General features: G+C 42.8%; 2 protein-coding genes across 2 annotated transcripts in view; one reads left to right on the forward strand and one right to left on the reverse strand.

Moving 5' to 3' along the window:
- LOC141223151 (uncharacterized) overlaps positions 1-5,230 on the forward strand; it is a 42,472-nt gene extending 37,242 nt beyond the window's left edge. The window contains exon 3 of the mRNA XM_073666777.1: positions 3,823-5,230. Within this exon, the coding sequence (XP_073522878.1) occupies positions 3,823-5,198 (1,376 nt within the window). The 3' untranslated portion in view covers positions 5,199-5,230. The remainder of the gene's footprint in view (positions 1-3,822) is intronic.
- Positions 1-13,172, reverse strand: part of LOC141223137 (gastrula zinc finger protein XlCGF66.1-like) — a 352,937-nt gene that overhangs the window by 58,938 nt on the left and 280,827 nt on the right. The window lies entirely within an intron of this gene.

Here is a 13,172-nt window from a genome sequence, read left to right on the forward strand (position 1 = left end):
AATGCTTCACTACTCAATAATCCAGAGAGGTAATGCTTCACTACTCAATAATCTAGAGAGGTAATGCTTCACTGCTCAATAATCCAGAGAGGTAATGCTTCACTACTCAATAATCCAGAGAGGTAATGCTTCACTGCTCAATAATCCAGAGAGGTAATGCTTCACTACTCAATAATCCAGAGAGGTAATGCTTCACTGCTCAATAATCCAGAGAGGTAATGCTTCACTACTCAATAATCCAGAGAGGTAATGCTTCACTGCTCAATAATCCAGAGAGGTAATGCTTCACTGCTCAATAATCCAGAGAGGTAATGCTTCACTGCTCAATAATCCAGAGAGGTAATGCTTCACTGCTCAATAATCCAGAGAGGTAATGCTTCACTGCTCAATAATCCAGAGAGGTAATGCTTCACAGCTCAATAATCCAGAGAGGTAATGCTTCACTACTCAATAATCCAGAGAGGTAATGCTTCACTACTCAATAATCCAGAGAGGTAATGCTTCACTACTCAATAATCCAGAGAGGTAATGCTTCACTGCTCAATAATCCAGAGAGGTAATGCTTCACTACTCAATAATCCAGAGAGGTAATGCTTCACTGCTCAATAATCCAGAGAGGTAATGCTTCACCACTAAATAATCCAGAGAGGTAATGCTTCACTGCTCAATAATCCAGAGAGGTAATGCTTCACTACTCAATAACCCAGAGAGGTAATGCTTCACTGCTCAATAATCCAGAGAGGTAATGCTTCACTACTCAATAATCCAGAGAGGTAATGCTTCACTGCTCAATAATCCAGAGAGGTAATGCTTCACTGCTCAATAATCCAGAGAGGTAATGCTTCACTGCTCAATAATCCAGAGAGGTAATGCTTCACCACTAAATAATCCAGAGAGGTAATGCTTCACTGCTCAATAATCCAGAGAGGTAATGCTTCACTACTCAATAATCCAGAGAGGTAATGCTTCACTGCTCAATAATCCAGAGAGGTAATGCTTCACTGCTCAATAATCCAGAGAGGTAATGCTTCACTGCTCAATAATCCAGAGAGGTAATGCTTCACTGCTCAATAATCCAGAGAGGTAATGCTTCACTGCTCAATAATCCAGAGAGGTAATGCTTCACTGCTCAATAATCCAGAGAGGTAATGCTTCACTGCTCAATAATCCAGAGAGGTAATGCTTCACTGCTCAATAATCCAGAGAGGTAATGCTTCACTGCTCAATAATCCAGAGAGGTAATGCTTCACTGCTCAATAATCCAGAGAGGTAATGCTTCACTGCTCAATAATCCAGAGAGATAATGCTTCACTGCTCAATAATCCAGAGAGGTAATGCTTCACTGCTCAATAATCCAGAGAGGTAATGCTTCACTGCTCAATAATCCAGAGAGGTAATGCTTCACTACTCAATAACCCAGAGAGGTAATGCTTCACTGCTCAATAATCCAGAGAGGTAATGCTTCACTGCTCAATAATCCAGAGAGGTAATGCTTCACTGCTCAATAATCCAGAGAGGTAATGCTTCACTGCTCAATAATCCAGAGAGGTAATGCTTCACTGCTCAATAATCCAGAGAAGTAATGCGTCACTGCTCAATAATCCAGAGAGCTAATGCTTCACTGCTCAATAATCCAGAGAGGTAATGCTTCACTACTCAATAATCCAGAGAGGTAATGCTTCACTACTCAATAATCCAGAGAGATAATGCTTCACTGCTCAATAATCCAGAGAGGTAATGCTTCACTGCTCAATAATCCAGAGAGGTAATGCTTCACTACTCAATAACCCAGAGAGGTAATGCTTCACTGCTCAATAATCCAGAGAGGTAATGCTTCACTGCTCAATAATCCAGAGAGGTAATGCTTCACTGCTCAATAATCCAGAGAGGTAATGCTTCACTACTCAATAATCCAGAGAAGTAATGCGTCACTGCTCAATAATCCAGAGAGCTAATGCTTCACTGCTCAATAATCCAGAGAGGTAATGCTTCACTACTCAATAATCCAGAGAGGTAATGCTTCACTGCTCAATAATCCAGAGAGGTAATGCTTCACTGCTCAATAATCCAGAGAGGTAATGCTTCACTGCTCAATAATCCAGAGAGGTAATGCTTCACTGCTCAATAATCCAGAGAGGTAATGCTTCACTGCTCAATAATCCAGAGAGGTAATGCTTCACTACTCAATAATCCAGAGAGGTAATGCTTCACTACTCAATAATCCAGAGAGGTAATGCTTCACTGCTCAATAGTCCAGAGAGGTAATGCTTCACTGCTCAATAATCCAGAGAGGTAATGCTTCACTGCTCAATAATCCAGAGAGGTAATGCTTCACTACTCAATAATCCAGAGAGGTAATGCTTCACTGCTCAATAATCCAAAGAGGTAATGCTTCACTGCTCAATAATCCAGAGAGGTAATGCTTCACTACTCAATAATCCAGAGAGGTAATGCTTCACTACTCAATAATCCAGAGAGGTAATGCTTCACTGCTCAATAATCCAGAGAGGTAATGCTTCACTGCTCAATAATCCAGAGAGATAATGCTTCACTGCTCAATAATCCAGAGAGGTATGCATCTCTCCTCTGTATGTTTCTCCTTAGAAGACTTCGGTGGTTGTCATTATCTGGTCGCTATGAGCGCCACCTAGTGGTCGGCGCTCATAGCACAGGTGCATTTCTCGTCCCCTGTATGTAGCAGAGTCGATCGCACAGTTGCTGCTTCTAGTCTCCTATGGAGACTATAGAAGCATGCAGTAAGTGAAAAAAAGAAGTTTTTAAAAATATAAAAAAAGTTAAAAAAGTCTAAAAGTTTAAATCACCCCCCCTTTCGCCCCATTCAAGATAAAATAATAAAAATAAACCCCACATACACATATTTGGTATCGCCGCATTCAGAATCACCCGACCTATCAATATAAAAAAAAACAATTAATCCGATCGGTAAATGGCGTAACAAGAAAAAAATTCTAAACGCCAGAACTACGTTTATTGGTCGCCACAAAATTGAAATAAAATGCAATAACGGGCGATCAAAACATCAGATCTATCCCAAAATGGTATCAATAAAAACTTCAGCTCGGTGCGCAAAAAATAAGCCCTCACCCAGCCCCAGATCCCAGAAAATTGAGACGCTACAGTTCTCGGAAAATGGCGCCATTTTTTTTTTTTTTTTACCAAACTTTGGAATTTTTTTTCACCACTTAAATAGAAAAAAACCAATACATGTTTGGTGTCTACAAACTCGTAATGACCTGGAGAATAAGAATGGCAGGTCAGTTTTAGCAATCAGTGAACATAGTAAAAAAAATAAAAACATCTGTGGTATTGCACTTTTTTTTGCAATTTCACCGCACTTGGAATTGTTTTCCCATTTTCCCGTACACGATATGGTAAAACTAGTAATGGCGTTGAAAAGTACAACTCGTCCAGCAAAAAATAAGCCCTCACATGGCCATATTGACCAAAAAATTAAAACGCTATGGCTCTGGGAACAAGGGGAGCAAAAAACGAAATCGCAAAAATGGAAAATTCCAGGGTTGCGAAAGGGTTAAGGAGGTAAATCCTGATGACAGGTTCCCTTAAGAACTGTCTATTTGCTGTCTAATCTCTGCCACCCCTGACTTGTGCCAATGTCACCAGATTATAAGTGTCATTCACTTTACCCGTCATTGTGTTAATGTTATGGCATGTAGTTGTCCTCCTTATTACCGATACTTTCACTGACGAGGGTCTTCATTGTGAGATCCAGAAAATACATTCAGAAATCTCTTTTGTGTTGAAGAAAAAAAATCACATCTAATTTATCTTTCATCCTAATAGGAAATCCTTGTGAGAATAACGGTTCATCACTGAATTGTGAAAAAGAAGATATCAGGAAGCACTCTAATGGAGGAAACCTCATCACCCTTCCTGCACCTTCTGGACTTCACAGCATTTCACCTTCTTATAATCCTCCTAATCACGAGGAATCATCTCCTGAGCAATCTCACATTATTACCACTATTCCAGGTGACACAGTGGATACAAGATTTCAGTGTGACAAGCAACTTACTAAAAGCTCAGATTGTTTAATACAAAGAAAACACAAAGGAGAGAAACCATACTCCTGTTCAGAATGTGGGAAATGCTTTACAACTAAATCAAATCTTGTTAGACATGAGAGAATTCACACAGGAGAGAAGCCATTTTCATGTTCAGAATGTGATAAATCCTACACAGATAAAGAGAATCTTATTACACATCAGAGAATTCACACAGGAGAGAAGTTGTCTTCATGTTCAGAATGTGGGAAATGCTTTACATATAAAGGGAATCTTACTACACATCAGAGAATTCATACAGGTGAGAAGTCGTCTTCATGTTCAGAATGTGGGAAATGCTTTACATATAAAAGTAGTCTTATTACACATCAGAAAACTCACACAGTTGAGAATCCATATTCATGTTCACTATGTGGGAAATCATTCACAGGTAAGGGGCTACTTAGTAGACATCAGAGCATTCATACTGCAAAGAAGCCATATTCATGTTCAGAATGTGAGAAATGCTTTAGATATAAATCAGATCTTGTTATACATCAGAGAATTCACAGCGGGGAGAAACCATTTTCATGTTCAGAATGTGGGAAATCTTTTATATATAAATCAGTCCTTGTTGCACATGAGAGAATTCATACAGGAGAGAAGCCATTTGCATGTTCAGAATGTGGGAAATGTTTTGGAAGTCAATCAGAGCTTGTTAAACATCAAAGAATTCACACAGGAGAAAAACCTTTTTCATGTTTAGAATGTGGAAAATGCTTTACAAATAAATCACAGCTTGTTACACATCAGAGAACTCACACAGGGGAGAAGTTATATTCATGTTCACTATGTGAGAAGTCCTTCATAGTTAAAGGAAGTCGTATTATACATCAGAGAATTCATACAGGAGAGAAGCCATATTCATGTTCAGAATGTGGGAAATGCTTTACAGATAAATCAAATCTTGCAGCACATAAGAGAATTCATACAGAAGAGAAGCCATTTTCATGTTCAGAATGTGGGAAATGCTTTAGAAAAAAATCAAAGCTTCTTATACATCAGAGAAGTCACACAGGAGAGAAGCCGTATTCATGTTCAGAATGTGGGAAATGCTTTACATATAAATCATATCTTTTAAAACATGAGAGAAGTCATACAGAAAAAAAACTGTAATTATGTTCACTGTTTCATAAATTTAATAAACATTGCTCAGCATAAATAAGTACACCCCCTTTGATGAGTAAGATTTTATTTAATATCTCACTGAATCCATTTCTAAAATTTTGCCAACACTGAATTTCATAGAACTTTTTTTTTTGTAATCTAATTATATAAGTAAGGGTAATAATATAACTCTCATTACAAAACCTTCAGTTTTACTCAAATTAGTTGGTGCAAAAATGAGTACACCCCACATCAAAAGCTACTACATCTATTATTTTGTATGGCCTCCATAATTTTAAAGGACGGCACCAAGTTTTCTAGGCCTGGAATGAACAAGTTAGTGACAATACTATATCTATCTTTTTTGTCTTTTTCGATAACGAGCTCTTAGAGCCTGGATGCTGGATGGAGCGATGACAACTTGTCTCTTCAGAATCCCCCATAGGTGTTTGGTTGGGTTCAGATCAGGAGACACTTGGCCACAGAATCACTGTCACCCTGTTCTTCAGAAATGTAACAGTGGCCTTAGATGTGTGTTTTGGATCATTGTCATGTTGGGGAAGTGCAGGTCTACCAATGGCACGGAGTGATGGCAGCATCTTTTCTTCCACTATAGAGTAACGCTGATGCCGGCGCCCTCGCATGGTGTCTTCTTCTCCCTCCATGCAAAGACGCTTTCTCACCGCTCCGGCCGTGGGCTTGGTTCCTGGCGCTCTCCTTGTCCTCTGTTCCTGTGACTGCGTTGCAGCTACCGGCGGCGTCTAGTACATGCGTGTTTCCCTGTTCTTAAAGGGGCAGCGTGCTCCTTATGCTAAATGCCTCAGCTGGTTGCTGAGAGGCATTTAGCATAAGTAGTACACCTGCAAGATGGCTCCCAACCAATAGCTGGGAGGCATCTTGTATAAAAGACTCACTCTCCCCTTAGCAAGGTGTACTGCTAGTGACTTGTGAGGTCCCCTGGTCTTGGTGTGGCCAGGGTCCTGAGTCCGTAAACCCTTGGTCCCGCTGTGGCCAGAGTCCTGTACCTGAATCCCTGGCCCTAGAGTAGCCCGTACCGAAAACCTCGTCCCCTGGTCCTGTAGCGGCCAGTGCCTGAACCCTCATCCCCTGGTTCCAGAGCGGCCAGTGCCTGAACCCTCGTCCTTGGTCCCGGAGCAGTCAGTGCCTGAACCCTTGTCAAATGGTCCTGGTTCAGCCAGAGCCCTGAACATTGTCCCCTGGTCCTAGTGTGGCCATTCCTGTTTCTGAAGTCCCCTGGTCACAGTGCGTCCAGTGTCTGAACATTCCCCTAAGTCTCCGTGTCAGTGATCCTGGACATTATTTACTGAGTCTGAATGGAGCTGTAATCAGTGTCAGCTAAGCTGACCCCTGGGATCAGCAGCTACTGCCGGCCACCACCCTGGAGTTGTACTTGGCAGCTACCTGCCGCACAAGCCTGACCTCACCACTAGTGGCTCCAGTGAACACCAAAGTAGCTGCTTAGTTACGCCCCTCCAGGGTCGGGCCGGTGGGTCCAGAAGTCCACTAGCGCCACCAGTGGGCGTAACAAAGCAGAACATCTGTGAATTCATGATGTCATCAATGACCTGTAGCTCCCCGACACCAGCAGCGCTCATGCAGCCCCACATGAGGACACGGCCACCACCAGGTCTCTCTGTAGACACCATGCATTCTCATTGTATTCCTCACCTTTGAGACAGTTTTGAAGCCATCAGTTCCAAACACATTTATCTTGGTCTCATCACTCCAGAGTATAAAGTCCCAGGAGGCTTCATATGTTTCCGCATGTGTCCTGGCAGGTTGTAGGGCGACTTTTTTGTGTATGGGATTTAGGAGAGGCTTTCTATGTGGACAGCACCCATGTCTGCCATTCCTCTATAGAAAACATTGTCTGCTTTCAGCTCATCTCTCAATGCTTGGTGAGATCCATGGGAAGTGCTCGGAGGGAAAATCACAGTTGGGAAGGAATGGATGGAATTTATTAAGTTACTGATAATCCCGCACCTGTTTTCCAGTGAGAATAAAAACAAAACCTTATATGGAAACATATAAATTAAAATCGCAGAAACATTAAAAAGCAATGTGCACACTGTGCGTTTTTGATGTGTTTTCGCTGCATTATTTCTGCTCGGAAATGCACCAAAAACGCTAGGTAATCCGTGTGCCAGCTAATGCAATGACAATCCTGAAGTGCTGTGCACATGATCAGGAATTATCTTGACCGGATTGTCATTGTGTTTAAATCTGCAGCATGGCAATTCTTTGTGCGTTTCTGCAGCGTTTTTCACCCATAGACTTGAATTGAGTCAGTCAAATCTGCAACAAAAAATTCAGATATAAATATATTTGCGGATTTGCTGCATATTTGACGGACTCAATTCAAGTCAATGAGTCAAAAACGCCGCAAAACCGCACAAAGAATGGACCGCGGAAGACTACACCTCCTATCATCCGATGGCCGATCCCGCTGATAACAGTGGGAGCAGGCGCAGCTTAGGGGAGAAGTAGTCTCCTCAACCAGCGTCTGTGCGCAGTGTAAAAAAAAAAAAAGAAAACAAAAATCAATATTAAAATAAAAACACTGTATTCTCACCTGTCCGCCATCCTCCCGATGTCTCACGGCAACCCAACCACCCGACAATCGCTCCCGGCAGTGTACATCGCTGCGCTTCTGGGACTGAGTTCACTAGAGTTCATCAGCTGAGGTCACCTGTCGAGCTCCGGTGACCTCACATACGGCATCAGTGCTGCTTGGGAATTTTCCCATGCAACACTGATGCAGTGTATGAGGGCACCAGGGCTTATCAGCTGATCTTCAGCTGATGAACTCCAGTGAACTCAGTTCCAGCAGCGCAGCGATGTACACTGATAGCAGTGATTACACCCCTGTCGGTGTATACAGAGCTGTCTTCTACAACAGTCACATCAGTGATTGATGTGGATACTGTAGAAGTTAACCGGATTGCCGTGGGACACTGGGATTAGATCATGACAGCAGGTAAGGGATATGGTTGTTTTTTATTATTGGTTTCTTACAGGAGACGAGGGCTTCAGGGACTGGGCGTTAGATGAGTATAGTGTTTTTTTATTTTCAAATAAAAGATTAAAACCGTGTATAATTTTATTTCAATAAAAACTTTATTCTAGCTGTGTCTTTATTGAAAAATGACAAAAACATTACTACGGGGTTAGTAATGGGGGCTTCTATAACCTGCGATTCATGTGAGCTGTCAATACAAGCTGACATGAACCCCGCGCCAGTTCTGGGGCAGCTGAGAGGTGATATTATTAGCCGCGGAGGGGTCCAGGATCCATGGCCCCTTCCCTGGCTTTTAGTATCAACCCGCAGATGTCTGTAAAGCCTTTGCTGGTTAGATTTTATAGGGGACCCTACGTCAATTTTTTTCTGGGGTTCCCCTGTAATCTAGCCAGTAAAGGCTAAGCAATCAGCTGTGTGCTGTTAATAACCAGGAAACATTTTTGGCTAATGGCCCCTTCCCCGGCTACTAATATCACCTCACAGCGGTTGGCTTTCCTTTGGCTGATTATGAAAATAATGGAGCCCACGCCATTTTTTTTTTTTTTATATAAGGCTATGTGCCCACGATCCGGGCGTGGCAACGCTTTGGACGCAGCATATGTTGGCTGCGTCCAAAACACTGCTTCTATTGAACGCAGGTAAGTCTGCATGTGTTCACTGAATACAATACAATACATTCTAGTGGTCAAATTTATGTTGCGGAGACAAGTGACTCCACAGGAGAATTTGACATGCTGCGGTCCTGAAAAACACACCGCATGTCAGTGTCCGCGGGTGATCCGCAGCCTCAGATGCACACATAGTGGAAATAGGATTTCTAGAAATCCCATCCACTATGCTGTAATATCTGAACACTGTGGGTTTCACACTGCATAAATACACAGCTCCAAACCCACAGCGGCTCCTGATCATGGGCATACCCAAATTCACCTGCAGAAAATCAATTTCTGGGTCTTCCCTGCAGATTTTGACTGATTAAAATGTCATTATATGCGGTGGATCCGCATGTATTGACAACAGAAGTGTGGCATTAGAACACAGCGTTTTGGGGGACGTAGCGGCTAAACAAACATGTTATGTTCTGCTACCAGAGCTAAGGAAAGAGAGGAGATCTGTCCCTACGATAGAACTCAGCTTAATCCCTACGATGTAACAGGGGACCTGATCCTGCGATCAGACCTGCTAAAGTCCTAAGCTAGTCTGTACGGAGACCTATAGATTTGGGGAAGGAATCCCTACAAGTACTAAGGACTGGGAGGAATATGGGACACCTCCTAACAGAAATAGTAGCAGACAGACGAACAAACAAAATATATAGAACATAGAGGTCAGTAGACCAAGCAAACTAACAGAGCAAGACACAGAGCACAGGCTAGCTAGAAAGTAGATATACAATGAAGTCCAGCAAAGCCAGAAGGGCGGAGCAGGATTAAATAGGCCAACAAGGTCATGTGACCAGCAAAGGAAAAAAAACTAAGAGCAAGGTTCTAACAGTACCCCCCCTTCTAAGAGGATCCTCCGGATCCCCTAGGACCAGGCTTATCAGGAAATCTCCTGTGAAACGCTCTGATAAGTCTGGACGCGGAAACATCATCCGACCTCACCCAAGAGTTATCCTCGGGTCCGAAACCTTTCCAGGCCACAAGATACTGCAAACTACCTCTATACCGTCTAGAGTTAAGGATGCGAGAAATTTCATATTCCCCGTCCTCCACCACCGGAGGAACAGAGGCAGAGGCGTCACAATCCGATACAACAGCTTTTTTCCACAGAGAGACATGAAATACCGGATTAATTCTCCAGGAGGTAGGAACCTCCAACCTAACAGCAGATTGGTTGACAACCTGAAGCACCTTAAAGGGCCCTACAAACTTGGGACCCAATTTCTTAGAAGGAATCCTCAACCGCAGATTCCTAGAGGACAACCAAACCATGTCACCAACAGCAAACAAAACCTCCTGTCGTTTCCTATCAAAGTAGTCTTTAGATTTTCTGTTGGCCTCCTGAAGATTACCACGCACATCCGTCCAAACTCTCTCCAAATCACCGGAAAAATTCTCCTCCTCAGGCACGGCAGATCCCAACTTGGAGAACGACCCAAACGACGGATGTCTCCCAGAACAACAAAAAAAAGGCGAACAACCAGCAGAAGAAGATGTATGAATGTTCAGAGCAAATTCAGCAAGTGGCAGAAACTCAGACCACCCCTCTTGATTGTCTGACACAAAACAACGCAAGAACTGCTCAACATCCTGGTTTTTCCTTTCTGTCTGGCCATTAGATTCAGGATGATATCCGGACGAGAACGACAAATGAATTCCCAACCTATCACAAAAGGCACGCCAAAAACGAGCCACGAACTGAGGACCCCTATCAGAAACAATGTCAGTAGGAACGCCATGAAGTCTGACAATTTCCTTGACAAAGGCCTTAGCGAGAGTTTTAGCGCAGGGCAGTTTGACGAAAGGAACCAAGTGACACATCTTGCTAAAACGGTCCACGACCACCCAGATGACAGTAAAACCCTCAGAGGGGGGAAGGTCAGTTATAAAGTCCATAGCCAAATGTGTCTAAGGAGCACTGGGAACCTCCAAAGGACAAAGCAACCCCGCAGCAGGAGTATGTGAGGACTTAGATCTAGCACATATAGTACATTGACGCACCCACTTAATGACTTCCTTCTGCCATCCAGGCCACCAAAAACTGCGACCCACCAGTCTCTTGGTCTCAGAGATTCCGGGATGACCTGCCAACCGAGATTCGTGACACTCAACAAACTAATCTCTCCTAAAGGTCTCAGGCACAAACAACCTCCCATGAGGAGTGTTAGATGGGGCATTCTCCTGAGCTTTAAGAATCTCATCTTCCAAAACGGAGTCCAAAGCAGCTATCACAACACCTTCTTGTAAAATGTTCTCCTCTTTCTCAGCACCGACTATGGGAGAAAAACTGCGAGACAAGGCATCCGCCTTAACATTCTTAGTATGGGATGTAAGTAACGGAGAAATTAAACCGCGAGAAAAACAGTGCCCACCTAGCCTGACGGGCATTCAGGCGCTTGGCAGCATCAAGATATATCAGATTTTTATGATCCGTAAGAACCTGAACGGGAAATTCCGCACCTTCCAAGAAGTGGCGCCAGTGTTCAAATGCGAGTTTAATAGCCAATAATTCCCGATTACCAATATCGTAATTCAGTTCAGTCTCCGAAAATTTTTTTGAAAAAAAGGCACAGGGATGTAATCCATCCCCGTTATCCTGAGACAATACTGCGCCAACCCCCACAGAGGAAGCATCAACCTCAACCAAAAACGGCCTAGTAACATCAGGCTGCATAAGGATGGGAGCAGAGGTGAACCTCTCCTTGAGATACACAAAAGCTTCAATGGCCTCAGAAGACCACTGAACCGCATCAGCACCTTTCCTGGTGAGATCAGTCAGAGGTTTGACAATACTAGAAAATTTTTTTATGAATTTTCTGTAGTAATTGGCGAAACCCAAAAACCTCTGTATCGATTTCAAACCAATAGGCCTAGGCCATTCCTGCACAGCCTGAACCTTAACCGGATCCATCTCAAAACCTTTGCTGGAGATAATGTAGCCCAAAAAACTAATTCTCTGTACAGCGAATTCACATTTCTCCAGCTTAGCAAAAAGCAAATTGTCCATTAATAACTGTAATACCTCACGCACGCTCCGCCAATGAGACTCCAGATCCGGCGAATAAATCAAAATATCATCCAAATACACAACCACATTTTTGCCGATCAAAGGTCTAAGGATGTCATTAATAAGATTCTGAAAAAATGCAGGAGCATTAGTAAGACCAAAAGGCATAACCAGATTCTCAAAATGACCCACAGGAGTGTTAAAAGCAGTCTTCCATTCGTCACCCTCCTTCATGCGCAACAGATTGTATGCCCCCTTAAGGTCAATTTTAGAGAACCACTTGGCCCCCATTAACTGGTTAAACAGATCAGGAATCAATGGCAGTGGGTAAGGATTGCGTACAGAAATTTTGTTAATCTCACGAAAATCCAGACAAGGACGTAAACCGCCGTCCTTTTTTTTTACAAAAAAAAATCCAACCGCCACAGGAGACTTAGAGGGCCTAATGTGACCGGCGGCCAAACTTGTCTGTATGTATTCCTCCAAAGCCTTCCTCTCAGGAATAGTAAGGTTAAATAAACGACTTTTAGGAAGAGTCGCTCCAGGGACAAATTCAATAGAACAATCATAGTCTCTATGGGGAGGCAAAACCTGTGATTCCTTCTCAGAAAAAACTCTCCAAAAATCCTGAATAGGAACAGGCAATTCTCCCCTATCCAAAGCTGCAATACGCCCGTTACAACACTTGTCATAACATTTATGGCTCCAGGATTTAATTTCACTGGTAGACCAATCCAGTACAGGATTGTGAAATTTTAACCAGGGCAATCCCAATATTACTGGAGAAGGCAAGTTATTCAAAACTACCAAATCCAATTTCTCATGGTGAACACCATTAATAGTGAGAGGAAATTCACAGACCTTGAGAGTAATATTCTTCAAAGGGGAACCATCCACAGAAACCACAGCAATGGGGGATGATAAAGGTTCAGGTTTTAAATTGAGTCTTTCCACGAATCCCCCATCAATTACATTCAGAGTAGACCCACATTCCACAAACACCCGAAATTCCATTAATTTTTTCTGAGCAATCGTGGAAGCAGCTAAAAATATACCCTTGGAATTTAAACAGGCAATACGGGCGTGACTGACCATTTTTTTTTCTTTCTTCATACGAAGCTCACAGCCTTTAATCAAATGACCAGATTTTCCGCAATAGAAACACAAGCCTTCAGAAAATCGACGGTCTTTTTCTTGAGAGCGAGGTGTCACCGATCCAATCTCCATCGGTTCACCACTGTTAGTACACACATTCTCATAACCAGAAACTGACA

Source organism: Phyllobates terribilis, unplaced genomic scaffold, assembly GCF_046119375.1.
Source record: "Phyllobates terribilis strain yellow unplaced genomic scaffold, ASM4611937v1 Scaffold_370__1_contigs__length_1879735, whole genome shotgun sequence".
NCBI lineage: Eukaryota > Metazoa > Chordata > Amphibia > Anura > Dendrobatidae > Phyllobates > Phyllobates terribilis.